The 27,617-nt window shown below is 44.2% G+C and overlaps 1 protein-coding gene across 6 annotated transcripts in view; it reads right to left on the minus strand.

The window, feature by feature from the left end:
* Window positions 1-27,371, minus strand: part of tns2a (tensin 2a) — a 63,223-nt gene extending 35,852 nt beyond the window's left edge. For 3 of the 6 annotated variants that reach the window (XM_047602310.1, XM_047602321.1, XM_047602302.1), the window contains exons 1-3: window positions 26,617-27,371; window positions 5,249-5,354; window positions 4,352-4,389 (exon numbers count right to left, since the gene is read on the minus strand). In XM_047602310.1, the coding sequence (XP_047458266.1) occupies window positions 4,352-4,389; window positions 5,249-5,354; window positions 26,617-26,745 (273 nt within the window). In that variant the 5' untranslated portion in view covers window positions 26,746-27,371. Of the gene's footprint in view, window positions 1-4,351; window positions 4,390-5,248; window positions 5,355-11,309; window positions 11,336-17,407; window positions 17,565-25,796; window positions 25,961-26,616 lie in introns of those variants that run through there. The other 3 variants (XM_047602331.1, XM_047602340.1, XM_047602348.1) reach the window with 3 other exon arrangements.
* Between the last annotated feature and the right edge of the window lie 246 nt (window positions 27,372-27,617).

The raw sequence follows: 27,617 nt of genomic DNA on the forward strand, positions 1-27,617 counted from the left end.
CGCCCATCCCTGCATCCTCCCCCGCTTCCTCTCTATCTATCTGTGCTCAACTGTACATCCTCTTCTTGTTAACCTCACGTAAAAAAAAATAGATTCAGACGCTCGTAGCAGATAAGAGGACTGACGAGGGCGAGGGGCGATGAGGGATCTCGATGACGGAGGGATCAAAATTATATCTGTTCGTCCACATACTGAAGTAAAAGAGTCACGCTGATCGAGACGTAGCACCTGGACCAGTTTCCATAACTTCAGCTGCAGATTCCAAAGATATTTAAGTAAAAACATCAAATCTAAATTATGCAAATAAAAAACAATATGTCTCTCTGTGATATAAAGTTAATACTTGGGACAGTTTATGGCTAAATCATCTACATTTCTTTTTTTTTTTTCAATTTCTGTGAGAACAGTGAAATAACTTTAAAACAGACAACGAGTTTACAGGGTGGTTGTGGAGATCTGTAATCACATAATTTGTAGCTGTGATTGGTTGGAGGACTGTCTAATTGCTGCAGAGGTATTATTTTCTATGTACTGGTTAAAACACGCCACATAATGAAACGACCCAAGTGGCTCCACCAGGTTAAAGTTCCTTATTTTCACCGGGAATGAAGTCGAAATTCCCACAGTAGTTCATAAAGCGAATGCGCCACTCCGGTTGCCCAGCAACCAACCCACAATGCAGTGCGTTAAACTACTGATACAAACAAACTGTTTCAAGACATTCAGGTTAAACCGACGGTTTTCATCAACTTTGTTTAAGGGTTGACAAACCGTCCGTGTAACCGAGGCCTGAACACAAAGATGCTGTTTCATTTTGCCGCAAACGTCAAACTTTTGTGTTTGCTTTGTAATGGCTGCGTTGCGGTTCATAAGGAGTGTAACGTCCGGAGACACCACCAGGAAAAAAAAACAAAAACGACTGTCGAGGTTAATTTGACAGAAAGATTCCAGGTTTTGGACGGAGTTATTATATTTTAGGCGGGACAAGCAGCATGAAACCGGGAGCAAGGCGCCGTGTTAGCCGGCTGCTAGCACGAGCGATTAGCCTAGCTCAGGTGGGCGGGTCTCCAGGCTGCCTTAGCTCCGCCCCAACTCGACCCCCGTGCCCATATTTGGAGTATCTGAGTGTGGAGAAATGCCAAACTAAAATATGATGATAATAAACACTTGTTATGTAATTACATTTACTTGTGTTGGTTGTTCATTACCTCCTCGTTATTGGCTGCTGAAAATGTGCGGAACAGCTCGAGATCTCAGTTTTTAAAATAGCCCTGGTCTAGAGGGTCCTGGGGTCTGGAGCCTATCCCGGCTATCATTGGGTGAGAGGTGGGGGGACAGGTCTCACAGAGAGACAGACGACCATTCACACTCACACCTACAGGACTCACCAATTAACCTAACGAGCGCGTCTTTGGACGGATTTTGAATTTGAACCCACTAAGAAAAAGTCGCCCCGTTTGGCCACGTATCAGTCAATCATGCTTTTCTGAGCCAGTGAGAACCGGTGTCTCCTCGTTCCCGTGTCGCTCTAAGCTCGTGTAAGTGTAGCGGTGGTTCCCCATGACTCAGTGAAGTCCTGAATGTTCCCCCCCTGACCAGCGGAAATGCCTCTTTGAGCCTAATTAGACAGACGGACCAGTCAAGTCGTCACGGGCTGCATTTCACAAATTTTAATCCTTCACCCACCCCCCCTCATTTCAGTGTCTTTCCCTCCAGCCTCCCTCCACATGTTTTAGCCCCTGGACCCCAGTCATACCACAGCCGCCCCCACCACCACCACCACCACCACCACCAATCCCCTCCGGACTAAATTTTCCAGTTGGGTTCAAAGATAAGGGGGGGGAACTATTCTCTAACATGAAAAATAAAGCAGAGCGTGGCCTCCCCCCCCCCGTTTGTCTCTGTGAGAGAGTCTGTGTGTTTTTAATAGAGAGGAGATGGGCCAGCTGGGGGCTGCTGACCCTGTGGGCAAAGAGTAGGGAACAGAATGACAAGAGCAAATACAAAAAAAAAAAAAAAAAAACTACGACTCATAATTCTCTCTCTGGGAAGGAGGTTTCCAAAGAAAAAAAAAAAAAAGACTATTTGTCACCGAGCTCAGAGTAAGAACAGCCGTCTGGGTGGAGATGTAAATAGAAGCTGTGAGAACAGGATGGTTTACAGATGACAGACCTTCTAGATGTGTGCGCACGAACAAACACAAACCTAGTAAATACGCACGTAGCGGATGATTCAGACGCAAGGTTTGCAGCTAATAACTTCCACATGTGAAAGCGGAGGAAACACGTTGGACTAATAATAACGGCCAACAGGTGTAGAACACACAGGTTTAGGAGCCGCACGGTCAGAATCTGTTACTCAGATCATTCATTAGCATCATTAATGAATCACATGTTTTAAGCCTCGAATCAAATCTGCCCCCTACGTTTAAGGTTAGATAAGATGGACACAGCAGAGCTCAGACCTCCACACCCTCCCTTATCTGACCTCTCCCTTCCTGAGCAGCACAGATGGATATCACTGTTTAACTCCCAACAACAAGCACAGATCAGACACTGAGGCTGTCGCACAACATCCTCCTCCTCCTCCTCCTCCTCCTTTCTGTAATCACTCTTAATAATGTGTCTGTTTTTTTTTGTCAAATTCCTGCTGAATTTCATTTTTTTTTGTTCAGGAAAGGAACTAATTTTCATTTTAAAATTTAAACATTTAAATAGAAACTCAAGGCATTTTTATTTATCAGGATCGAGAATTGATAAACAAAACTTTAAAAACTGGTTTATTTTTGTTTCCTGCTTCTAAAACCAAAAAATAAAATCAAAAACTGAAACAAAAAAAGCGCCATTTTTCATATTTTTCATATTGCACAACGGGAAGTTGTCGTTTTCTGTCGTTACCAACTCTCATTTCAATTCAGCATTAACATTCACTTCCTTGACTTTGTAACATTATAACAACATTAGCCAACGTTAGCATCATCATATCGACCATCAGGGTCCCACAGCTTTTCATCTTTGTTCACCCGTTTTATGACCTGAAGCCAAACATTTCTACGGTTTTAATCCTTCTCTCTCTTGAGGGAAGAGTCTTATCTTTTAAATAGTTTGAAGAACGATGCACAACACAGCAACTTCTCCTGTTTTCACCCAGAAGGGGGCGTGGCCTTATCAGTGTTTGTGTTACGAATAATATTTCGTCTCCATACGAGGATTAAAAACCACCCTGACTTTTTGGTTGCTGCGTGTGTGATGTCTCAAAGCCGCCCTTTCATCTCCTGAGCTCGTCCTCGAGGGCTCTCCTCTGATAAAAGACGAGAGGATGGAGGGATGCTGGAGGAATGAGGCTCCTCTCTGCCACATGCCTTCGCCCTCGGCCTCCGTCTCCTCCTCCTCCGCCCGGCTCCTGCCAAGGCTCCGTCACTGCTGCGGCGGCCGGGCCCTGGCATTCTCCCCTTCTCCTCTGCATCCCTCTGTCTATTCATTATACCAGCCCTCCATCAATGAGCCTTTCACAGAGGAGAGCAGTGTGGGGTTCGGGGGGGGGGGGGACGCTCGCAGCTCATTCTGAGGAATGCAACAGAGCAGCCCTTCTTATTAACAGAGACTCGGGCTCTTTCTGCCCTCGGAGAGACACTGTCATGTGTCTTTTTGCACCTCGCAACGCTCCCTGTCGACCTACTAAACAATCCAGACGAGTATTTCTAGATTTTTTCTTTCTGATCCAGTTCAGTGCGGTGACAGTAAAAACCTATAGAACAAGCATGGCCGTCTCCCACGGGGGCCTCCTCCTCCCGTCGAGGAGGATTAGCGGGTCAGCATTCGGACTTAACCTTGAATTAGTGAGGTCTTCACCTTCTCCGGAGCCGGTTGTGGTCACATTGTTGCGTTCACATGTAGTGTAGCTTCAGGTTTAATTATCTGACATAAATTCTGAAAACCATACATGTTTCCTTCCCCCAGCTAGCACATCATCATCATCCGTCTTCTTAATGTGTTAAATATTTGGCAGCATCATGTTTACAGAACCCCAAAGTGTTTCCCTAATGGCATCTATTATTTGAGGCCTCTGACCTGGTTTCATGAGGCAGCCCTCGGGTCGCTGACTCCGTGAGTTCACATGAATGAACTAAACGTTTTTTTTTTTTTTAAACTGGATTTCCAGAAAATGATTATTCTCTGTCTCCTTGTCGCTGCTCACGCCTCCACATCGATACCTTGAGCGACAGAGAAGTCACAAGCTTCGTGTGCGTGCATCAATTATTCGGCTGTTGTTTTTTGTCGGTGCATCAACTCTTTCCATCTCAGTCGGGTCTAGAACTGTTATTAGCAGTGTTTCGGAGGTTGATCCTTACCTTGGCCTCGCACTTCCTGTGGGTGGCTGTTTTGCATACTGGCAGAAATACGAGTCGGGCAGAAGGGAGACAAGAAAATGGAAAGACCAAATTAGTAAAGCATTGAGTTATCCACACAAATCAGCCATAACATTATGACCACCTTCCTAATATTGTGTCGGTCTCCAAAGCAGAGCAGGGTGCACAAATTGTTCCTACTGGAGGACAAATTAGAATCCAGGAGGAGAGTCATGGGCCAAAATGTTAACTTTGCAACGCATCAAATGACTCATTTATTTTTATACATACTCTACAATATCAGTTTTGCACCTGTCATCTTATAGCACACGGGTCAAACTCAAGGCCAGTTATATTATTGTGTATTTTATCTATCAGAACTGGACCCCATGTATTTTGCATGCGCACCACTGGTACCACAAATCCCAGACTGCATTGCAGTAGCACCTCATCAGTCTCATGGTTGTCTTGGCAACCGCTAATGGCGTCCGTAGAGTAGTAGAGCCGATTAAAGCTCAAACCACGAGCATCTAAATACTACAATATGTTTGTCTGGGATTCTCACACAAACATATAGTAACACTGTGTGCTATGGGGTGGGGGGCTGGTCTGGTCTAAGTAGGGGCTACATGTCTAAGTAACATCTACATCAATGAATCCCAGATCCAAAAGTTTCCCAGCAGAACAATCAATTGTCAGAAGAAGATCAAAGTTATTTACTTCTCCTGTCAGTGGTCATAATGTTATGCCTGATCGGTGAAGTCAATTGGTTTCTACACACTAAGAAGTCCATAGTACAAATCTTCTCTCATCTCATCTCATCTCATCTCATATCTCCCGTTCATCTTCTATTCCAGGTCCTGCATCTCCGACATGTTTCCTTGGAAACGTGACGCTTACCTCTGCAGAAGGACCCCACGTTGTCGACGTTCTGCCGACACACGCTGCACTGCCGCTTCTTCTTGAACGTCTTCTCCTTGAAGACGTGGGGCTCTCCCTTCCCCGCCTGATCACAAACACACAAAAACGCCGCAATTTAGACACCAGAGCCTGGACGTTAGATTGAAGCGTGGTTGGTATTGGTAACCGGACGCTGACTTGTTAAATGTTACATATGTTCCTTCCACTCTCTGTAAGCACAGAGTAACTTTACCAATCTGACTTTTTCCAACATGAGAAACGAAGTCGGACACAAGGAGATAAGATAATTCTTAATGGTACGGCCACCGACTTCCTGAAGTAATTTCATTCAGATTCACAAGGTCCTGATTTGATTAGATGTAATATCAATTCATTTAGAGATATTCCTGCTTGGAAAGAATGTTACTGCTGCTGCATCTTGTATATGTGTTTGATTTTGTCCTGCTCTGCCCTCTTGTCATACCTTTTAAATCGAATCAGTCGTGCAAACCCAGCCTCACCAGACTGCAGATGGATTCCTGACATGCAGGAAGCAGGAAATAAAAAATCGTCTCTTTCGAAACGAGCATCTATTTCAGCTGGAATATCGATTCTTTTTTTCTCCAAACCCAGGCCTGCGCCTGGAGCCTGTGCTGGTGGTCGCTAATAGCAACCGTCAGGTTCAACTTGTTCGTACGACAGAAAGTTGGTGTGCAACCATGACTACAGTACATCCATTCACTACTCCCTTCGCCTCACGAACGTCCAACTCCAGTAATGATCCTTGTGGTTCCCGCCCATATTCCCACTGTAATCCTCAGTGTGTGTGTGTGTGTGTGTGTGTGTGTGTGTGTGTGTGTGTGTGTGAGATGATTTGTGAAAAAGATAAATTAGCGTTGGAACTAATCCTTAAAAGACGCCTAAGTAAGAAAAATAAAATTACCACTTTTCTTTTTCATGTGCACATGCGTCAGTGCTGGTGTGCGCTAGTCGGGAGTGTGTGTGTGTGTGTGTGTGTGTGTGTGTGTGTGTGTGTGGTAGTTGTTCCCGCCCAGCGCCTCGTTGTTTCCCAACATGGGACCAGATCCTTAGACTCGACGTGACTCTGCCGAGGCTTTGCACACGAGAACGCTAACGACCACGGGCTAAGTACGAGCAGCGCTTAGCATGTTCTCATGCATGGATACATAATGCGGGCGGGTACGGGGGGTTTAGGTGGGGGTGCATGTGCACAAACACTGTGTGCAATGTCACGCTGACAGGCGGCACAAATATTCTGGAAAGTGTCCGGGGCAAAAGAACAGCGTTCGGGACAGAATGTGTTTCTCTTTTCACTTATCTGAGAGCAAATATGAGCACAAACACGCCGCAGACATCATCACCACGGGCGCCACACGTAGGAAAGGGAACACGCTGCCACGCACGCTCATTAGCCCTGAATAATTAAAGTGTTACATCCACAGAAAGAGCTTATTTTTTTGTGTGTGCTTTTCCTCCTTGGTAACAAAGAAAGGGTGCTGTTTGCACACTTTTCCATTATCCGGCTCCTCTGACTCCGTCCGAGGGACTGGACAGTGTTTGGACAGCTGCCTGCCTGGCATCGCCTCCTGCCAGCTGCATTCAGAGGCCGCAGGCTCGCTCCAGCACAAGTGTACTATGACCACAGAGCTCTGGATGGCGTTCACGGACAGAGTGGGTGGCTCGGTGGGCTGATGTCCGTGGTTTAATACGGAGAATAGACGTCTCTCTCTCTGTTTCTCTGTTTCCGATGAATCTCTTTTCTTTTTCCTCACGACCAGACTTGTTACCTTACGTAATACAAGCTCAGGACCTCTGCAGTGACATTCATGACAAGTGACCAGGCGTGCTAGTTAAGGAGCTTTGTCGACACGAAAGACCACCAGACATTTCACTAAACTTCTCTCTGTGCAGTAGGTGTTGCACAACTCGAGTCGTCTGTTTTGTCATGAAATTCGCCACCGACTTGTCTCTGATTCTCTGATGACGTCACTCATAAAAAACCCAGTGGAAAGCAACGCTTTGCAACAATAAAATCTATGTTCTTGACTTGAATACATGTAGCTCTCGTGCTACATACTGTGATCTGCAGATATGTATAGCCTGTATAAAAACAGTCTGCACCTCAGCATCATCAGCAGCTGTTCATCAAGTTATTTCCACACACTTGATGAACAGCTGCTAGTTTGCTGCAACGACCTGTCTTCTGGGAGGCGGCCATGTTGTTACTGTCACATGATCAGTGGCCAGTCGACACCATGCTCAAAGTGTCACGATTAGGGATGGATATCGTTCATTTTTTATCCGATACCGGCGCCAAATCATTCACTTTGAAATGGTGCTTAAAGAATTGAAAACATGCAAACTCTGTGCCTTTTAATCTTTTATTCATTTTGTTACGTGCACCTTGAACAGAATATTAATTTAACTAATATAAATACAACTAAGACTAATAAATAAATTAACCAATATAAAATAAAATGGCCTGGGGTCTGTTTTATCAGAGATGGTACATTTTTTTGCCTCTAAAATCATTGTCCTTCCCACACAGAAAGGAACAATCCACTTGACCAACACCTCATCCGGACTTTTAAATTTTCAATGTTTAATGTCATAAGTCAGTGATGATCTGAGCACTTTCTTATCTCGTCCAATTTTCTGTTGTTGTGCTGAATGCGTGTAGAGTCAAGTGGAAACAAATCTCCCTTCTGGGACAAATAAAGTGTAAAGTCATCAGACGTTTAATCAAATTCCAGGCGTTACCTCCTCCTCGCACAATATGGCCTTCGAGCACTTGTCGCAGGTTGATGAGTCTGCGTCTTTGGAGGTGAAGTCCAGCCAAAGTTTGCAAGGTTGCAAGGTTAACTTACGTCCATGCAGGTGAAAAACTGATGAGAGCGTCAGCACAGCAATAAAGCTAAGGATGCTAAGCTAATCAAAAATTCACTGGCACATAAATGAAGTATTTAAATCTGTGTTGCTTTTCAGTCTAGTTACTACTGCTACACTCTACTTTACTTTGTTCGATTCGAGTTAAGCTTCGTTTTTGTGTGTCTGATGACGTTTTTACGCATTTGTTCATCTTTCTTTCTAATTTGATTAATATACTGAACATTATCTTCCAAAAAAGTGTATGTGCCCTAAATTTAAGTTGTGTTGATGTAAACTGTTGATATCAAAGCGCTCAAATTATTAACTATATCTGACTCAAATCAACTGTGTCGATCTAACTTGTAAACTTAAGTTGTAAAATTGCGTGTTACCATTTTTTTTTTAAGTTGGCCCAACAATTTTCTTTCCTCATTGTGGTAGCGAGTATCACACCCACCCCCAGTCACAGTGCTGTAGTGTAGTCGACTAGTCTGCACAACCCCAACTATGCAACCATTCCCATCTGTGACACTGCGCAACAACCTTGTGCAGTCCGTGTGTGTGTAAGCATGCATGAGTGTACACATGGGGCCCACTCCGGAGTTTTAAAAAGGCAACCAGTTACTGTCAGCGCGACCACAGTGGTGATGTGGGCTGAGAGATAAACACATGGAGCAGTAGTTGGCAGCATTCTTCCTGTTTCAGACACAATCAAGGCCACTATATATCTGAACCGCAGGCAATCATGGTCAGACAGCGATCCACCACGCTGCTACCGAACGCTCCGCGAGGTGTTGTAAAGCTCGTGGAGGCGACGAAAACTAACAAAAACGTCGGTGTGAACTAAAATGACACGATACACGGATGCAGCTTTTGAACATATAGGACAAAAATCCATCCAGAAATTGTTACTAATGAGTTGAGGTTCAAAGTTCTCGCTCTAAAACTTGGGAATATTCTGTTTACCAAATAAACTCATCCCAGGCTCCATTTAGCAGAACAAACTCATCTTTACAGGCGTCGTGGACCAGAGAGTCCGTCAAGAGCTGCTCAAAACATGCAAACATCTGCGAGCGGATCAAAAGCCACAGAGCAGCTGCTAAACAGAACCTAGAGGTGATGTAATTCAGTCTGTTGGGATTATTATGTAACAACCTGGATGACAATCTGTTAAGATCTGCTCGTTACTGCCCCATGTCAGTGTCTTCTCTTTAGGAATGAGCACAGTTTGGACCACATTCATCCAAGAAGAGAAAAAAAGAAAAGCCAAAGTCAGTTTAACATGGTGATTAAATTTAGGCAAGGATTCAAATATAACACCCCTGCAGGTTTAACATGGCTTTACTTATATTCTCTTAGAGGAGAATCCACTGTGTCACTGTATAAAATCCAATAATGTGGAGAAGGTAGATCATACCTCGGCCTCTAAAGCTTCAACAGACGGCGAAAACCTCCAGAAATGTTTTGCTCGTCCAACCCCATAAACTCCATAACCCTCTCTGGAAGATTTTTCTCCTTGAGGAAGTCTCCAGGAATCTTTTCTCTCTCTGTTTTTTTTTTAAACGTTCAGTTAAGGCTGCACGATTATGGCCAAAATGATAATCCCAATCATTTTTGATCAATACTGTTATCACGATTATTCCTCATGTTAGGGAAAACATCTGTATTTTTATTGCACTACTTTCAAACAAACAATATTTGGACACTTTTACTGTTAAATTAGACTAAATAATTAGAATAAATGCTTAATAATGAAAAATTTATCGTTGAAATGAGATGGATCGTTTAGGCTACATGTATTCCTTGTACTTTGGGTGCTGCACTCTTTGCATAAAACTTGCATTAAATCACCCTAAGGTGCACTCGCGTGTGATTTTGGTTATTTAGCTTAATCAAGCCTGAACCATGCGTCGCCCCCTGGTGGTTGGCTGACTACTGGTTGAGAAACTGCTTGGTTAGCCGTGCAGCAGATCCTGCATTTTAAAAAGTAAATATCACCAACAATCAGATTCATTTAATCGTGGCGGCTGAAATCGTGATCATGATTCAAATTTGATTAATTGTGCAGCCCCAACGTTCAGTCTTTGTTGTCGTTGTTTCGAGTGTTTGTAGCTAGCGAGTCATGTTCATGGTTCTGAATGATGATCTACTGCCTCCTCACCAAACATCCACATTGCACAATTTTTACTAATTTCTATCCGACTGCTTTAATTTTCCACCCGGCAGACGTGATTGATCATGTGAATTTTTGCTTCATCTTCGGTTTGGCAGCTTTGACGCCAGCCAACCGCCATTAAAAACAGAAGAGGAAGACTTTTGGTTTTGACGCTACAGGGACGTGGTTTTGGTTTATGGCAGACATAAAACAAATAACTACAAAAGATCAGGCTCCTTATTGCCAGGATCCACTGAATATGTGTTGCAGCTTGTCGCCCTCTGACTGTTAATGTGCTATGAGTTCTGCAGCCTGGAAAACTCTTAAAGACATTGAACAAGCTGCAGCCTCCAGACAGAATGGATACTTAAAGGCTCCCTTTGAAAAAACAGGAACAAAACAGGTTAACGCGCTTCCAAGATGGCGAGACCATCCCGGTAAATCCACGTATGACATCGCACGGGGGTTCATCCATCTTTCTATACGGTACGTGGGGACGGTTTCGCATGCATTCACAGCTCGATCGAGGTTCTGTGTGCAAACTGGATTTGATATCAACTCCGCTCGACTTGGGAGTCCTGAGGAGGAAACCACAGCGAAGGAGGTTTACAACTTTATGGAGGGTTACAACAGAAAACAGCTGGCAGAGTCGGAGCACTAAAAACAAACCTGGGGATGCAGAGTCTGGTCCCCAGAACGGTAATTACTGTCACCGAGATAATGGAGAAAAAACATCTTCCTCTGGTAAAAACATGTGTTATTCAGCGTTCTGTCTTCTGAGCTAACAAAGAAGATTGTTTCTGCCGCCTAAGGGAGAACAACATCCAAAATCAGTGGACGCTGACCATGACGAACCCGTCTGTTACCAGTGATGGACAAGCACACAGTACAGGACATGTGACCGGTGGAGCTGCACAGCGGAGCTGAGACCTGCCTCCTACATTTCCACAGAAGTGACACAAGTTGTAAACAGCCACCTGAGACCTCAGGAAGAAAAACAAACACACACACACTCACGTGCAGACGCGTATCCCTGCAGACAGACGATGAAAACAGCCTTTCCTCTTCCCGTCCCCGAGTGTTCCAGGACAGACCCCACCTCCACCACCTCCACCTCCTCCACCACCCCCGACATCTGCTACACACAAGTGGGCCCTTTTTCTAATATTTTTAGCCTTCTGGTTAGAAAAAAAAAAAGGAAGCTGAAGTGAGTCAAAGAGATGCTTTCTAACCCGGGGGTCCCTCCCCTTTCCTCGCTGCACTTCTGCCAGCCGTCACGCCGAGGAGAGGGAGGCTGGACTGACCGAGGGAGGGGGTTGAAGACGGACAAGAGATGCACACATGCATACAAACGTAAAAACAAATACACACACATCTCTGGAAACACTCCCTCTATCCCCTTCACACTGGGTTCTGTTTTTAAAAATAGTCTTGATATTTAGACAATGATGGGCATTGTGTGGGAGGGGTTCATCGCTGACTGCAGGCGGGGGAACTGTGAGCTCAGCTTCGGCTTCAGCTGGTCAACGAGGGCACGGCCCGAACATACGCTGCTACTATGAGAGAAACTGCCATTTACTGTACAGTGGGATTTAGTTTTTATCTTTAGGTCACTGTTCATAAATATGAGGCAGAAGTATTTCACCAACATCGCAAACACAAACTGCATAAAATAATTGATTTATACATATTTTGTTTGCGTAGTGAAGCTCAAAACACCCATTTCTTCAAACAAGCAGGTGGATTTAAAGGTCCCATGTTATGTAAAATTTACTTTATAAAGGTTTTCTACCAGTAACATATGAAACAATTCTGTCAATTCCTTTAGCGAATATGTGCTCAAACAAGTGAAGCTGAGATTTTTCCCTTCGTGACGTCATGCAGGGAAATAACCACTCCCCCCAGACCTTTGACCCGCCCCTCCCCGGATAGATGACCCCACCCTCTAAAATTACCAATCGAGCGCCATTTTTTCTCCTCATAAACACGCATTGACTGCATCAACGTTAGCTTACAGTTAGCGGAAGCTAGCGTTAGCTGCATGGTAGTAACTGTAACAACACATACTAACTAAGTGAAACTTTCAGACACAGTATTTTTATCTAACCATTCAGAAACGTCCGGCTGGAGTCTGAACTTCTTCAGGAACCGCTCCCTCTGGGTCAGAAAAAATGTGAACCAGAATGGTTCACATTAGCGCATGGTGACGCCAACGAAAGCCACAACCTCTCCCTGAGAGGGGCGTGGAGTGGGCGTGGTCAAACACAGCTCATTAGCATTTAAAGGTACAGACACAGAAGCAGCCTGTTCTCAGTAGAGTTCACTAGAGCCACTTTTTGACTGGTTGAAATTCAGGACCAAGACTGAATTTAGGTGTACACATGGGGCCCACACTGGGGCCCAAAGGTAACACACTTTAATAATGACGTTGGACCTCTGACACCGATATGAAATAGTTGAATAAATGTATAATATGGGACCTTTAAATAAGGTTTTCAGGACCTTGTCAGTGGAAGTTAAGCTCAGTAGACGACTTCCTATGTATCTACGAGCTTATGAATGGCAGCATTAGCCTCATCTCATTAGCATTAGTTGCTAATGAGATTCTTTCTCTTTTAGACATTTCAGTCGACCTCTGCTCATGTGCTCAAACATCATTTCCCGCTCCTAAGGATTTGATGCATCGTGAGTGAAAGTAAGCATCCATGTCGTTTCAGAACAATTCTTAGTTTTGCAGCCAAAGAAAATCACCTCAGAAGGAAGTTTGCCATTTTTAACCTGGAAACTGATGCAGTGGGGCGGATTATCAATGTAGCTGTCAGCTAAAAGTTGCTAATTTGTCAACTCGGTGATGAAGAGAACTCATCTGGAGCACAAACGGTGCAAGCGCAAAGCAGGTTTCTCCCTCTGACGATCGCAACCTCAGTCTGAGGAATTTACAGACTTGACCTTCAGTAGCGATGGAAACGCCCTCGCTCTGTATTTTATTATACGTCCACCAGAGCTGAATGTTATCTCGAGAAGACAACAACGACCCAAAGTTCTGTAATAGCCGCTAATCTCACAGCTATTCTGGCTTAATGCGCAGCGACACAGCCCGGTGTGTGTTTGAAGCCTCGTCTACTCACATCCCCACCCTCCGCTCAGAGTATCTCACCGGTATCTGAGTTCCTCCATCATTTGTTGGCATCAGGACCAACATGTGTGTTAATAAATGTGTGCGTGTGTGTGTGCATGTATCCGAAGGGTGGGACAGGCAGTGGAGGGAACAGAGACTGCCTGTTCCCGAGGTGAGGTCAGCCTGTCGCCATGATACACTTCCGTTCCCGAGCCGGACTCCTGCTGCACACACACACACACACACACACACACACAACTTTCTCACTGCAGGAACACAACGACACACACACCCCCTGCTGCATTCGTTCATACTTACTGGCAAAATGCAGCATCTGTTTTGCCTGAGAACGCTCCCGAGGCGCTGCGATGTGGCCCCAGCAGTAAGTGTATGACATCAGAGAGTGAAGTTGCTACAATAGCGAGAAGCAGATCTGATCCGGTTGCAGCCTCAGATTCACGCAGAGCGAGTGCAAAAGCGAATCATTTTGCATCCCGTCTTTAAGGCCGCAGGGTTTTTTCCAGGTGAGGGTGAATAGTCGCTACTGTGGACCCAGCGTGACTGCATCTGGCACGAGGGAATGTGAAGCAGCCTCTGTGCTGTGAACACGCACGTAAACACAACCATCATGTGTCACTTCTGGGACGTCAAAACCTCCCGGTCACACCCAATAATTACAAATATAGAATAGCTACTGTACTCGGGAACACAAACGCTGCGTTATACCTGCCGGGGGTGACGAGCGTTTCCTGGTAGAGTTGGACTTTTTCATCACGAGCTCTCTTTCCAATCTGCTCAAACCGACGTCAGCTTATCTGCGCTGTGCATACATGCAGCTCGTGTGAGAAGAGAAACGAGCGCGCTGCTATTAGCGGAGGAAAGGCCGGACAATGTTATCTAGATGTCAATCCGTGGCCGTTTATACTCGCGCTGCAGAGCAGGACAGAAAGCGCGATAAGACGCGGTCGTGACGTCGTGCTAATTGGTCGACGTGTGACGAAACCACCTGTCAGAGTCCGTACACACACAGATAGTAATTACCTCAACAGAAACACCACCACCTCTTTCTCATGATGTACAGGACCGAGCTCCTTCACAATAAAAGCAGAGACACCGTCGAGAAAGAGGCCTTTTCCTATTTTTGTGTGACACGTTTGTAGGGCTGGGTGGTACAATGGTTCATGATTCCACAGACCATTGACTGTGTCACTGTGAGGCGTGGTGAAGATGGAAAGGTCAGGAAAATGAAGCGGTGCCAGTGGGACCAGATGTCCCTGAAAAAATGTCCCCAATTTAAGGTGTTTATGAATGAGAGAAAAACATTTTGCACGCAGACTACAGTTATTACGGTAGCCTGCAGACATAGAGGTTTAACATGTTTAAATATGAATAAATGCATCAAAATTCATTTCATCTTGATAATTTTTTTTTTATTATCTCCGAGCTGTAAATGTCCCCGGATTTCCACATCAGCAGTCAGTGCAAACCAGTTTTTCTACTAGTGTGGGATTATTCTACAATATTTACTCATCATCACAGTAAAATATTCCATCCTAAGTCAATGTACCACATTAATTCCTCGCCCAACCAGTGGAAAATGTTATGAACACGTGATTATGCATGAAAAAAAAAGAAAAAATGGTACAGGGAAGTGGTTCAGCTATGAGATGTTCAGTCATTGTCAACTTCATGAGAATTTAAGCCCAGAGCACATTTGTTTTCTTAACTGTGGGAAATCAGCCAATCACATGACAAACTCAAACAATAAGAGACAAATGTTTCTCCGGTGAACTAATTTGAGATCTTCCTTGCCACTTCATGTGTTGAGGTACTGTGATTATAATACCATCTAACACTTTAACTCTTTCAGTTTTGTGTGATTATTATGTGTCCAGACTGTTAGGACAACAAGCGTCGCAAATATCGCCAGTTCATTAGGTACGCTGATGAAAACGAATGCATTCTAAGATCCTGTATCTTACCTTCAAGGCTCCTCACAACCAAACTCCATCATTTCTGCCTGAACTTCTCAAAATACTACACATCGTCCCATTCTGCATCCAACTTACTGCAGCAACTGTCCCGACTGTCCACCGCAGGGTTTCAGAGCATTCAGTCGCTCAGCTCCTCCGCCTTCGCACACAGACTCTCTGACAACCTTCAAATCCAGACTCCAAACACTCCAATCTTTTTAAAAACTGCTCACTTTAAAATCTGCTTTCACTTTTATGAGGCTTTATGCATCGCTGCTTAAAATAACAGAGAGCGTATTCATTTACATTCCTATTGCCACCGACCAGGGATGTCCCGATCGGTATCAGGAGATGGGAATCGGAGGACGTCTCTTATTTTGGCAATCTCATTTTAAATAGCAGAGACACTTTTGCATTTAACAGTTAAACGGCTCCACAGTCCACATCCAGTCATGAAGCTGGAATTTATCAGTCTCTTTTCACTAGTGTTCCTAATGAACTGGCAAAAAGTCACAAATCACAAACTTTACCACCATAAACTGCCCATGTTATGAGTTATGACTGAACGTGGGGGTGGGGAGGGGGGGGGGGGGGGGGGGCTAAAGGAAAGTCAGACAGCTGATCCAAGCTGCCTTTCCCAGATGTTGTCTTTATTCCTTTTATGTTGACACAGCTGGGACGGGCTAATGGAAAGAAATTAAAAAAGCAGCCAGGTCTCGAAATGCATTAACATGGGCTAGTTTTACTTTCACAATAAAAGACTTTGTAGATTCTCACATTTATACAGAAGACCTGTTATTAATTAACTAGTTTAAGAAGTTAAAAATTGGTCCAAATTAATCTGTAGACGGTAGAGAGGGCGACAAGAAGCAAAAAAAATGGGACGGGAAACAAATACTCTCATTCCAAAGGAGTTATAGATGAAACATAGAGAATCTGAATGGAGAAAAACCTCTTCAGCTCGAATGGAAACATGTAAATAGTTTTATATTTATCATCATTCAGGCTCAAACTGTGGCTCTCAGGAATAAAATAACTTTTAACTAGATGAAGCATAATCACTAATCAGCAAGTACTCATTTGGGGACACTGGGATTTCATTGTTTGCATAAAATAAACTATTTTATATTTTTATACACATTTGTGAAATAATGCCCCACGTCCACACATGAGGACGTTTTCTTTTTCCCCCCAAATAAGACTTCCTTGTTCACAGATGATGCGTAATTTTTTTCATTTTTCTTAGGTCCTACTAATCCCAAATACCAGGTAGGACCACCTGACCCGTCAAGCAGAACCATCAGAACCCCCCTTCACCTCCCACCCTGCAGGAAATGTATACAAAACACTGCAGATTAAGGGCCAAGAAGATGCTATCACAGCCGTCAGAGCACAGAGGATAAAAACTGGGAGGCTGAAGAAGAGTTTCCACCATCCGTCTGCTCAACTCCGAGCCTTAACTGGACTTAAATCCCACAGTTTATCCACACAGCTGCTTTAAAATATTGTAAATTAATGTATTCACGTATATACGGGATATTAATAAAGAACTACAATAAACAGAGCACCTGTCACGTGTCCATCCGCCTCCTTCAGACGCGACGTTAACAGATAGTGACTGAAGTTAATTCAGGAATGGATGTGGGGATGTGGGGAGGGCCGTGAACGCATCATATGACTGTATCCCGAGCGGTTTTATGTCACTTTAATGAAGTGCGACACACCGAGCAACTCACGCACCGACTCACCGGAGAAAAACCGGAGCCTCGCTCCTTTAACGTGTCACACGCGTGTTCTGCAGCGACGCTTCGGACGTTTCTACTGTTTCCACGTTAAAAAGTTATTTGGGGTTTTAATACATTAAAAAGAAAATTCGAAATGCGCAACTGTCTTGGAGGCAACACATGCGCAGGAAAACTCAGCATCACACACATCTTTCCCCAAACCCCTCAACACACACACACACACACACAAATAACAGAAACTCAAGCTCAAAGGATGAATTAAAGTCTGCCTCGTCTTACCTTGCTCATTTTCCCGCTGCTCATACTCCCTCGGTTTAAATGCAGCCCCTCATTCCCAGGGAAGCCATCAATAACATGGCCTGGTAACTATGAGATAACTTGTTTTCTTTGCTCCGGTCCACCCTCGGCTCCAGGGCTGAGGGGGGCGGAGCTACCCGCAGCCAAAAACCAGTGCGTGGAGTACTATTACGGGGGGCCACCCGCCCTCTGATTGGTCGGTTTCTGGAGGGGAGCGTAAAGATCCGCGCTCCGGATTGGTTGAATCATTAATCGCTGTTATATTCATAAAGAGAAGAGCTCGAGCAGTGATTGAGATGTTCAGGTTTAACCTTTGAGCAGGGGCGATTCTAGGTGTCAGGGCTTTATATTTTTTAATTGTTTCTCTCTCTATATATGTGTATATTATACATTATTATATGCCATATATAAATATTACTATTTTATACCTTCTGTGTATCATAGCAGCCTTTATATTATATAAAATATATAAATTTATCTGAGAAGCGTCTTGGTAACAATGAGAAAGAACAATTTTGACCTCAGGGCTTCAAATATACACGTGGATGAATTTGTGATTAAATAACTGCAGGATCATTTAATATTTGTTTTCCCTCTATTACATAACAAAGATGTATCAACACGCTCAGGTGGGTGGACTTGGCTGTGTCGAGGTAATGTGAGAGGTATTCAGAGCGCCCCTGAGGTGAGATCAACATGTAAGCAAACATGCAGCTATGTGGCTCACACATGTGCACTTTGTGGCGTTTTAATGACGGGGCCTCCCCCCTGATGCATGTGCACGGAGGAGTGAGGGGGCGGGGCTCTCTCCTCCACCACCTTTACACCTCTAACATGCACAGAAAACCCTAAAAGTGTTAGTACATGTTGCAAACTATATTATAATACGTTTTAATTAGCTCTTTTGCTAACTTGATAACTTTCTAGTCTATGTGCACTTTTATTGCATGTATATTTTTCTACATGAGAATAGGAAAACGCATGCATATACATTTTCATAAGATTTTTTCCATCTTCCCCTTCCCTCAGTGCTCAGTGGTCCCTTCCTTATCTCCGCCCTGTGTGGTCAGTACCCTCTGCCCCCCACTGAACCCCCAGCATGCAGAGACACGGACGTTCTTCGATCAAACACCTGCAAAGGTTTCAGCAGAGCGGTGACTGGTGTGTGAGCAGCAGCACCCAGTGGCAAAGCCAAGGAAATGCACCTGGTCAGAAAGCACTCGTTCCTAGTTATCAGGGTTTTCTGTGTGTGTGTGTGTGTGTGTGTGTCCACATCCAGCTTTCTGTTGGCATTTACTGAACATGCGCTCATCTTTGAATTCTTGAACTTTTTCGAAATTAAAAGCAGACATCAGTCTGGCTCAACGTGATCAAAACAAGGCGGCGACCGAACCATCTGCACGTGCTTATGGTTGCGATCGTGTGCACGCGTCCGTGCATGCATGCATGCCTGCGTGCATGCGTGCGTGCGCATTCCTTCTGAGTTGCCCGTCTTAAATTGTTAGCCCGTGATGTTCTGCAGCCTCAGCCTGCTAATGCACGCGGCATTACTTGTGTCTGCGGCCTCGATCTCTTAGTCACTTCCATATGTCTGCATGCAGGTATGAAGGCCACACAATTGATCCCTGCCAGTCAAAGCACAACGTGACTCTGATTCATGGTATATGCAGTTGCAGGGGTGGTGGTGGATGGGGGGGGAATCCATCAAACATCACGTGCAGTAATGCGGTCCATTGCTTTTGCTCATATAGCAAGAATTTCCGGATCATGATACATATGTATATATATAAATAAAGGGGGGGTTGGGAGATCCTTTCGTTTTGGTTTGTAGTGCGGAACGAGTAAAAATGGGGAACAAAGCAGCGAGCAGCGAAAAAGGTAGACTAACAAAACACAGAGGGACCAGGAGAGGCAGGAAGCTGGTGCTTGGGATTGGAATGAGGGGTTGTGTCGGTGAGTAAAGTTGGGGGAGGGTCTCGGTGGAGGGAATAAATGAGGAGATGAGGAATTTTAGGGGTTCGTGACACTTTTGGTGAGCACACGGTATGAATTATGAATCGCCCCGCGCACCAAATGGCCACAGTGGACGCCGCGATGGACGCAAGGTGCTTCACGTGGAATGAAATATCGCAGGCCAGGTGTGTTTGGGTCGGAATTTAGAGTCTTGAGGAAGTGGAGGGACTTGATTCTCGCTCGGAGGTAAACGAGAACGAGGTGGACAGAGTAGGAACCCGGGCCAAGAGGAAATGAGGGGAGGAGGAGGCTATGAGAAAAAAAAAAGAGGGGGTGAGGGGGCGAGCTGTGCAGCCTGATGACTGATTGTGTAAGACAGCACTAAGCCAAAGGCTGATAAGGTGCAGCTGTTGAAGGAGCGAAAGCAGCGGGAAAGCAGCGGGTAATACCGAGAGAGGCCGAGGACACCAATGAGCACATGTTCGTTTATTGTGCCGAACGAGTTCAATAAATTCCTCTCAAAACATTTTTCGGGACCCGGCCGAAAAGTCGAGCGCTGCATTTTTGCGTGTAAGAAAAGAAAATATCCCGCGGATGGTTTTACCCGGGATGTGTTGCTTTTAAAGGGCGGTGCTGGGATTTGTTGGGGACTTAGTGAGGGAGGAAATGGTTTATGTCTTTCCCTTTTCCCGCGATCAGCTTTCATCTGCGTGCCCACTACACACAACGGCATTCCTCAAGTCCTGCTCACAGTTTGGGACAAATCATTGTTTTCAATTCGCAGGAAACTAGCCTGCGACAACCACCTTTTCCAAGTGTGGACTTTTACTTTACATAGGAATTAACCTGTTTTTTTGTTTATCTTTTAACATGCAAGCGTGTGAGAACCACTATTTTTCTTTTCTTTTTTATTCTATTCTGGATATTGGGGGGAGAATCTAAATTTAACCCAAACCGGTCATTGTTCCTTCCTGTGTTGGGTGTGTTTGTAGTGAATGCCTGTGGCTCACGGCCTCTGTATTGGTAGTGGCCAATCTAAACTTTGTTCTTCACGAGAAATTACAGGGAAGCTAGACAAATACGTTTAAAACCGTGGTCACGATGCCAGGTCTCTGTGTATTTTAACAGTCGACAGCACCCAAGAAAAGAAGACAAAACTGATGTTGTTGCATTGACTTACAGCCAGCTGAAAGAATAAAGAGAACCTCTATCCATCTGGGCTACCAGAAAGACTGGCAGACACGGTAGCTGTCACGCTACCGGCAAAATTAGAAACGAAGTGAAGCTTATAGTGAGAGTCTTAGGTTCAATGAATATTTGTAAAAACAAATGTGATTAAAATAAAAGAGGGTTTAGCCTGATGACATTCTATCGCCAAAGTCATGTCCTCTTATGTGGACACACGGATTAGTTCGCTGTATATTACAATAAAGTCACCAATGTGTAATGAAATATAAACGCCGAGACAGAAATGATCAAATCCCAATGTCCTCAAACGATTACTTGCTGATTAGCGACGTTGTGGCTCAATACCATTGATAGAATTAGTTAAGGTTGTGTGTCATATCAAACTAGAAAAGATTATAAGCATAAATAAACAAGTTTCAGACGTAGAATTTGATGACGTTTTGCACCTTGTCCACTTTTGTCCTGTGATTGGCTGCAGAATTTAATGTCCCCACATGAGGACACAGGGTCTCGGGAGGTTAGTCAACTGTTATGTGACGAAAGTAAAGTTGGCGTCACTAATAAACCTATAATCTTGACCTGAATACATATCCTAAGATCAGACAGCTCATGTGTACCATACTGTGAGCTGCAGATATGTATAGCCTGTATAAAAACAGGCTGCACCTCAGCACCATTAGCCTATTTCTCTGCAGCCATTTCTATGTCCTGCAGCTAAAGGTTTAATAACTTTATCAAATAGTTGATGTGCAGCCTCCTTCTCTCTGTTACCACAGGACATTTAGTGAAGTTGTTACTGACTGATGTCCAGAGGATTTAGACCGTTCCTCTGTTAGCGTTAGCTGATGTCTCTTCAGATGCATTACAATAGTACTTTAGTTGTATTACAGGACTGATATGTCAAGGTAGTATGGGCTTCATCTTTAGAGAAGTATTAACACACACTTGACCACCCACTGGACTAAACTCGGCCTAGTGATACTTATAAATATACATTATTATCACTTTGCATTCAATTGGAATCTATCAAAAATAACACTGTGCAACTGTCATAAACATAAACAACCTATATGCACTGTTCACTTCTCTTCTGCTAATATTGCAGCATGCCTCTAGGATTTCGCCTGGAGACTGAATGGGCTCTCGGCCAACTGCAGGGAACCTGATAGAGTCAGCTCGTAATATGCGGGTCCATGATTGGCTCAGCAGAGATAGGGGCGGGGCCTACTGTGTTCGAGGCGCTGCTGAGACCGCTCTGGTATCGCGGAATGAATACTGACTGAAAGATGACGTCCATTTAGTAAAAAATGTTCGATTCATGTTAATGTGTATTTAAAGAAATTTAAATTGTGGGGGGAAATTAAAAAAATACATAAAAGAGGTCTAATCAACCAAAGATCTCCTACTGAAGACCTATGTATTAGAGTTAAGTTAAGTGACAGGATGTGTGCATCATTAGGGTTCATTCTGGGCTCCATTGTGATGTCAACCCACCCAATAGATACTTTACTGTGGACTAAAACTTCTCCAGAACCTTTCTGCTAACGTGGCTGAAGGGAGCTCTGCCTCTTCACTGGCTAAGGAAGCCACCGGATAGTGTCACATTAGAATCTAACTGGCAAATGTTTCCATTAATGACTCTCAGACCTGCACACTTGGCTGCACGCTCGGGTGAATTAAAGGCGGATTTATCACGATGCCGGGGCCGAGACGCGTCCAAGTCTCGGTGCCAATTCTGTCTGTTTATGATCATAACTCAGAAAAAAATGCTTTTATGGACAGGGATATAACCTGGAGGTGGCGGTTTCATTTCTCCTGCCTTGAGTCTCGTCTACTTTGATTTCGTCCCACATGACTCGAGCTTCGTTCACCAGACCAGAGCCCGGTGCTTTATTTTCTAAGGAGAACCATATGAAATACTGACTGTCACTGCCAGCAGCTGTTTACTTCCACAATCCATCTTTACAATTGTGTTTATTGATGCTCGGCTGCTCTCTCATCAACACGCGTCCAAGAGCAGTTGGTTAAAGAGGCGCATTTGGCTAAGCCTGAACATTTGGGTAACATTAGGCGACAGAGAATCCAGAACTTGACTGCGGGGAATCCAGTAATTAGCTGTAAAATCCTAATTCCCCAAATCAGCACAGTATATTTTCAGAGGGAAATGTTTTGAAGCGCTGCCAAGCAAACCAGCAAATATGTACGAAATGTGCAGACCATTTATCTTGTACGTGATCTCTTAATAAATCGTAATGAAACAGAGTTTTCCCATGCTACCGACATAACAAAAGCATGTGATCACACAAAGACCTGCACGTGGATCGTGTTGCTAAAGTGTTTCCAGTAAGTTCTTGGCATGAGTGGGATGAGGAATGTATAAAAATCATGTCTGTCAGGGTGTGCAGTTTAAACTGCAGTTGCCCTCACACACAGACGAAGGACTGCAAGAAACAAAAAACATAAAGAAAAGGAAAAACAAGTTCATTAAAAAAAGAAAAGAAGAAAAAAAAAGAGACCATAAATAGATAAGACAGCATCTCCTCCTGCTCCGGGATAATTGGGATCTAACTGGTTCCCACACCCGGGAAGAGGGGTCGGTCACTGCAGGGATGACGTAGTCCAGAAGGCTCCACATTCCCACGCTGCTCAACACGTGTTATGGAGCCACTGGGACCAAACACGCGCACACATGCACGCTCACTCACACGGAAAACAAGCGCAGATGGATGGTTTCATGCGTGCACTTAGAAAAAAAACATATGTATAAATAAAAAATAAAAAAAGAAAGTACACAAACACATTCAGAGAGTTCACATTAAAGGCCACAAGCGGCGGAGTCTGAGCACAAATCCAGCGTGATATAAACTGGCGGTCAGAGGTCAGGGTTCTCAATGTTCTCTTGATGGCATTTTAAGATCCCTCCATCCTCTGTTTACACGACGGTAACTCCCCAGCAGGGCCGAGGAGGCCATCACAACAGGGCTATTGTAGCTGCGCAGATGTGGCCTCGGGGCTTGGTCATCATCCGCCATCGTCTTTGAGAACGAGGCCAAGCAAAACACGCACACAGACTCCACGTAAGAACCCACGGCAAACAATCGCGTTTCTTATCTGCAGATCTGCACATGCTCTGTCTGCGAGGCGAAGTCAGACTCAAAGCTCAGACGTGTTTCTGTCACACTGACCTTTGACCTTTTGCGTTTTCCACGGGAGGGTGGTGCCCCATCGCTTTGATTCTCCTTATTGTTTCTTATTTTTTTTTAGGTTTGGTTCTTACAGAAACAAGTCAAGCAAGAGTTTCTATTCAAACCTCAAACTTTCCTCCAGTCCCTTAGAATTGAAGTTCTTTTTGAAGCTACTCAGATGAAACGTCTTCACAAAACTCTACAAGTCCAGTTGTCTTCTTTAAACACCTTCACAGACGTCTTTCTGTGGCAGTGTTGGGCTAAATGCTACCACGTGCAAAAATACAACCATACTGATGCTTAGCAAGTGTAACGTTTACCGTGTTCACTCTTCATATTTAGCCTGCTAATGCTAATTAGCATGAACACAGAGTAGACGTTAGGCTGCGAAGATTATCGACAGGTGTCTGATGAGATTTCAACACAGTTAAAAGTAAAATCTCCACAGCTGTCAGGAGCTCAGGAGGGCGATAAATATCCGATAGTAACAGAAAATTCAGTGAATAAAGTCAAAATTAAACACAGAAGCATTAGCAGTAGGGATGTCACAATAAGTATCAGGGTCAATCCAGGAATTTTTATGAATGGAATGGTACCAGGCTTCGAGTTATTTACTTTACATCTGCCATAAACCAAAACCACTTCCTCGTAGCTTCAAAGCCGCTAAAAACCAAAGAGGAACCAGAGTCATGTGACTAAATGAAGTCTGTCAGATGGCAGTTTGTAAATCATGCAGGATGAGGAGATTCAGGCAAAGGCTGCACTGACAGAACGACGACAACGACAACAACAACAACAAACCCTGAACGCTGCGTTTAAAAGGAGAGAAAAGTTTACTGGAGACAGCGTTGAGGAGGAAACTGTTCCAGAGAGGGTCAGGGCGTTAGCACAGAACACATGTTTTCTAGAGCGAAGGTACGAGCTACCCTCTCCACCCTACGTTATCTTCAGCAGCCCCATTCACTGGAGTTAATACAGCTGCACGGTGCACATATCATCAGGGAGAATCTCTGAGATAAGAAAAGTCTTTATGAATCTTCAGGGGAGGACGTTTAGTTTATTTAATGCTCTGGAGTCCAGAGTATAATTGGCTGTGTTTGTTACTTTTGGTTTTACTTTTACATCATCTTAAAAACAGTTTACATTGTTGCCTAGTTTGGTTTCAACCTCACATGCGTCAGTTTACAATTATTTCTTCATTCTGACAAACTGCATTAACACATTGAACCTAAAACCCACAAAAAAAACCTTAAATCCGAGTTTAACGAACCACTTTTATAACTTAGAATGAAAAACTAAAGTGTGAATTTCAAAAGCTTATGAACAAATTTAACAAACAACAGAGCTATTTAGAACTATTTACATTCATATGCAGGAAATGCGTCACACATTTTACCTATTTACAACCATTTACAAAACTACCCTTAGCAACTACTGACACGTCGTTTCCTGATTGGCTGAGTGTTTGCTTTTCACCTTTTTTCCGGTGCACCTGACGCGCACCAACATGACAGCAATTTTGGGCAAAAGTGCGATCTAAATTATTTATAATGAGTCTAGTTTTACTTGGCCCATCAACGGGATTTGAAAAATGGTCTAAAGGTTGGTCCTTGTGCGTTTTGGTCATTGGATTTTCCGTTCAGAAAAGGATATTAAAAAACAAAAAAAAAAATAGTGGTTATTTGATTTTCATTTTAAAATTTAAAACTTCAAGGCATTTTTCTTCATCGGGGTCGAGAACGGATAAACAAAACTTTAAAAAGCAGTCGATTTTTAATTTTTATTTGTAACAAACAAAAAAACGCACGCTTTTTCTTATTTTGAGATCGGAAGTTATCATTTTCAAAGTAAGAGTATGTTTTTGTCCAAATATATGACTTCTATCTGTGGTTTCCCTAGCCGAGGCTAAAATGTATTTGGAACCTTACTCTGACGTGATTTTTTGACGTGGCAAAACAAATTCTTCTTAACTGCAGAAATCTCTGCACGCATTTGTTAGCTAGCTAACGATTCCCTGATTATATGAAGTTATTTTTAGTTTTTACCTGAAATATGCGGCTTAGTTTTTCTGCAGTCATGTCGTCTTCGCTCAGACGCTTTTTGTGTTTCGATAAACAACGTACTGATCCATGTCCATGAACTTCTGTTACACAGCGACGCCCTCATGCGTGCTCTTACTTTGACAACGACAACTTCCGGTCGCATAACATGAAAAAAACGCCTTTTTGTTTTCTGTCTTCTAACGATTTTAGTTTTTGTTTTTATAAGCAGAAATTTAAAAGTGAGCGGTTTTTAGAATTTTTTTTATCTATTCTTGACGCCGATAAAGAAAAATGTCTTGATTTTCAATTTTAATTTCTGAATTTTAAAATGAAAACCAATTATTTATTTTTTTTTAATATCCTTTTCTGAACGATCAATCACCAAATCAATGACCAATATAATACACGGAACTAGGTTGAAGTTGGCGTTTTCTACAAAAGTTGAAACAAAGATTCAGTGACGCTGCGTCTTGCTGCTACGTCGTCTTTAATTGGTCATGTGACTTGGACGCACCGGCGCGTCCGTCGACTCCAGAGCGTTAAGATCGAATCATTGCTGAATACTGAATATTAAAAGATCAGTATCGGAACAAAAAAAGCATCAACACCCAACAGTGCTAGAGGAAAAGCCAAGAGAATCATCCTCAGGGGATCATGAATATCTGTCAGGGGCCTCGTTACCGGACCTGAACTAAACACTGTGAATCTGTGCTATTGCTCCATCGCCCTGTGACCACGCGGTGCATTTCAACAGAGGCATGCCAGCTGATGTTTACAGTCATCATCATCATCATCATCACATGAGCGCTGCATGCACACTGACCTTTGTCAGCCTCATCCTTCCACTCTCGCTCCTCTCCAGACTCCTTCTCTTCACAGACGGGTTCCTGACCACCAGCACCGGTTGCACCTCTCCCTCCCCACACCAGTCCGAGCTCAGGACGCAACCCATATAGGAGGACGGGGTCCTGGATCTGGAGATGTTTTCCTCCCTCCTCTTCCTCCTCCTCCTCCTCTGGTCCTTCTGTGTCTTCTTCTTCTTCCCCTCGTTCTGTGGACGGGCTCTGGCTCCGGCTCCGGGCTCCGGGCTCCCTCCGGGCAGCTGTTTTTGTCAGCTGGAGAGGAGGAGACCGAGGCCCTTCCCCTTTTCCTGGCTCTCGTTCAGCCCCGCTACAGGGACGGAGGGAAGGATACACTCTGGCCCCCTCGGCTCCTTTTCCTACGCTTTATGAAAACACCTCTCTCGCACATGTGGACTCCCCGTTTTCCTGCCTCCGCCCCCCCTCTCGCCAGCTCCCCTTTGTTCACTTGCAAACACCCCCAACTTTCTCAAAACACACACCTAGCTCCCCTACTTTTTCTTTTCCGTCTTTAAGCTAATCACCACATCTCTCCTTCTCCTTCTTCTACTTCTTCCTCTTCTTCTCCTTCTTCAGTGGTTTAAAGACTTAACTTCCCATCTCGTGAAACTTTTCTGTATTCCTTTACTTTCCCAGTCCTCCCATCCTAAGAGCACGTCCCTCTTTCCTCCCGTTCCTCCTGCCTCTACCCTTCTGCCTAGGTTTGCCTCACTCTTACATATACAATCACCTCTCTGTTTCTCACCCCCCCCTCCACCCATCTCTCTCTCTGTTTCTCTGTCCTCCTCCTCCTCCTCCTCCTCCTCAGCACCCCTCTGTTTCCTGCTCCCAGATACAGGCGGTCTCTCGTTCGCCAGGGCAACACATTGTATTGTTGTATTGTCTAGAAAACAACCAAGAAAAACCCAACGACCAACGGCGACAGCAGCTGCTTCGGATGCTGAGCGCCGCTGAGGCCGGTGAT

The sequence above is a fragment of the Mugil cephalus genome, chromosome 1, assembly GCF_022458985.1.
Source record: "Mugil cephalus isolate CIBA_MC_2020 chromosome 1, CIBA_Mcephalus_1.1, whole genome shotgun sequence".
Taxonomy (NCBI): Eukaryota; Metazoa; Chordata; class Actinopteri; order Mugiliformes; family Mugilidae; genus Mugil; species Mugil cephalus.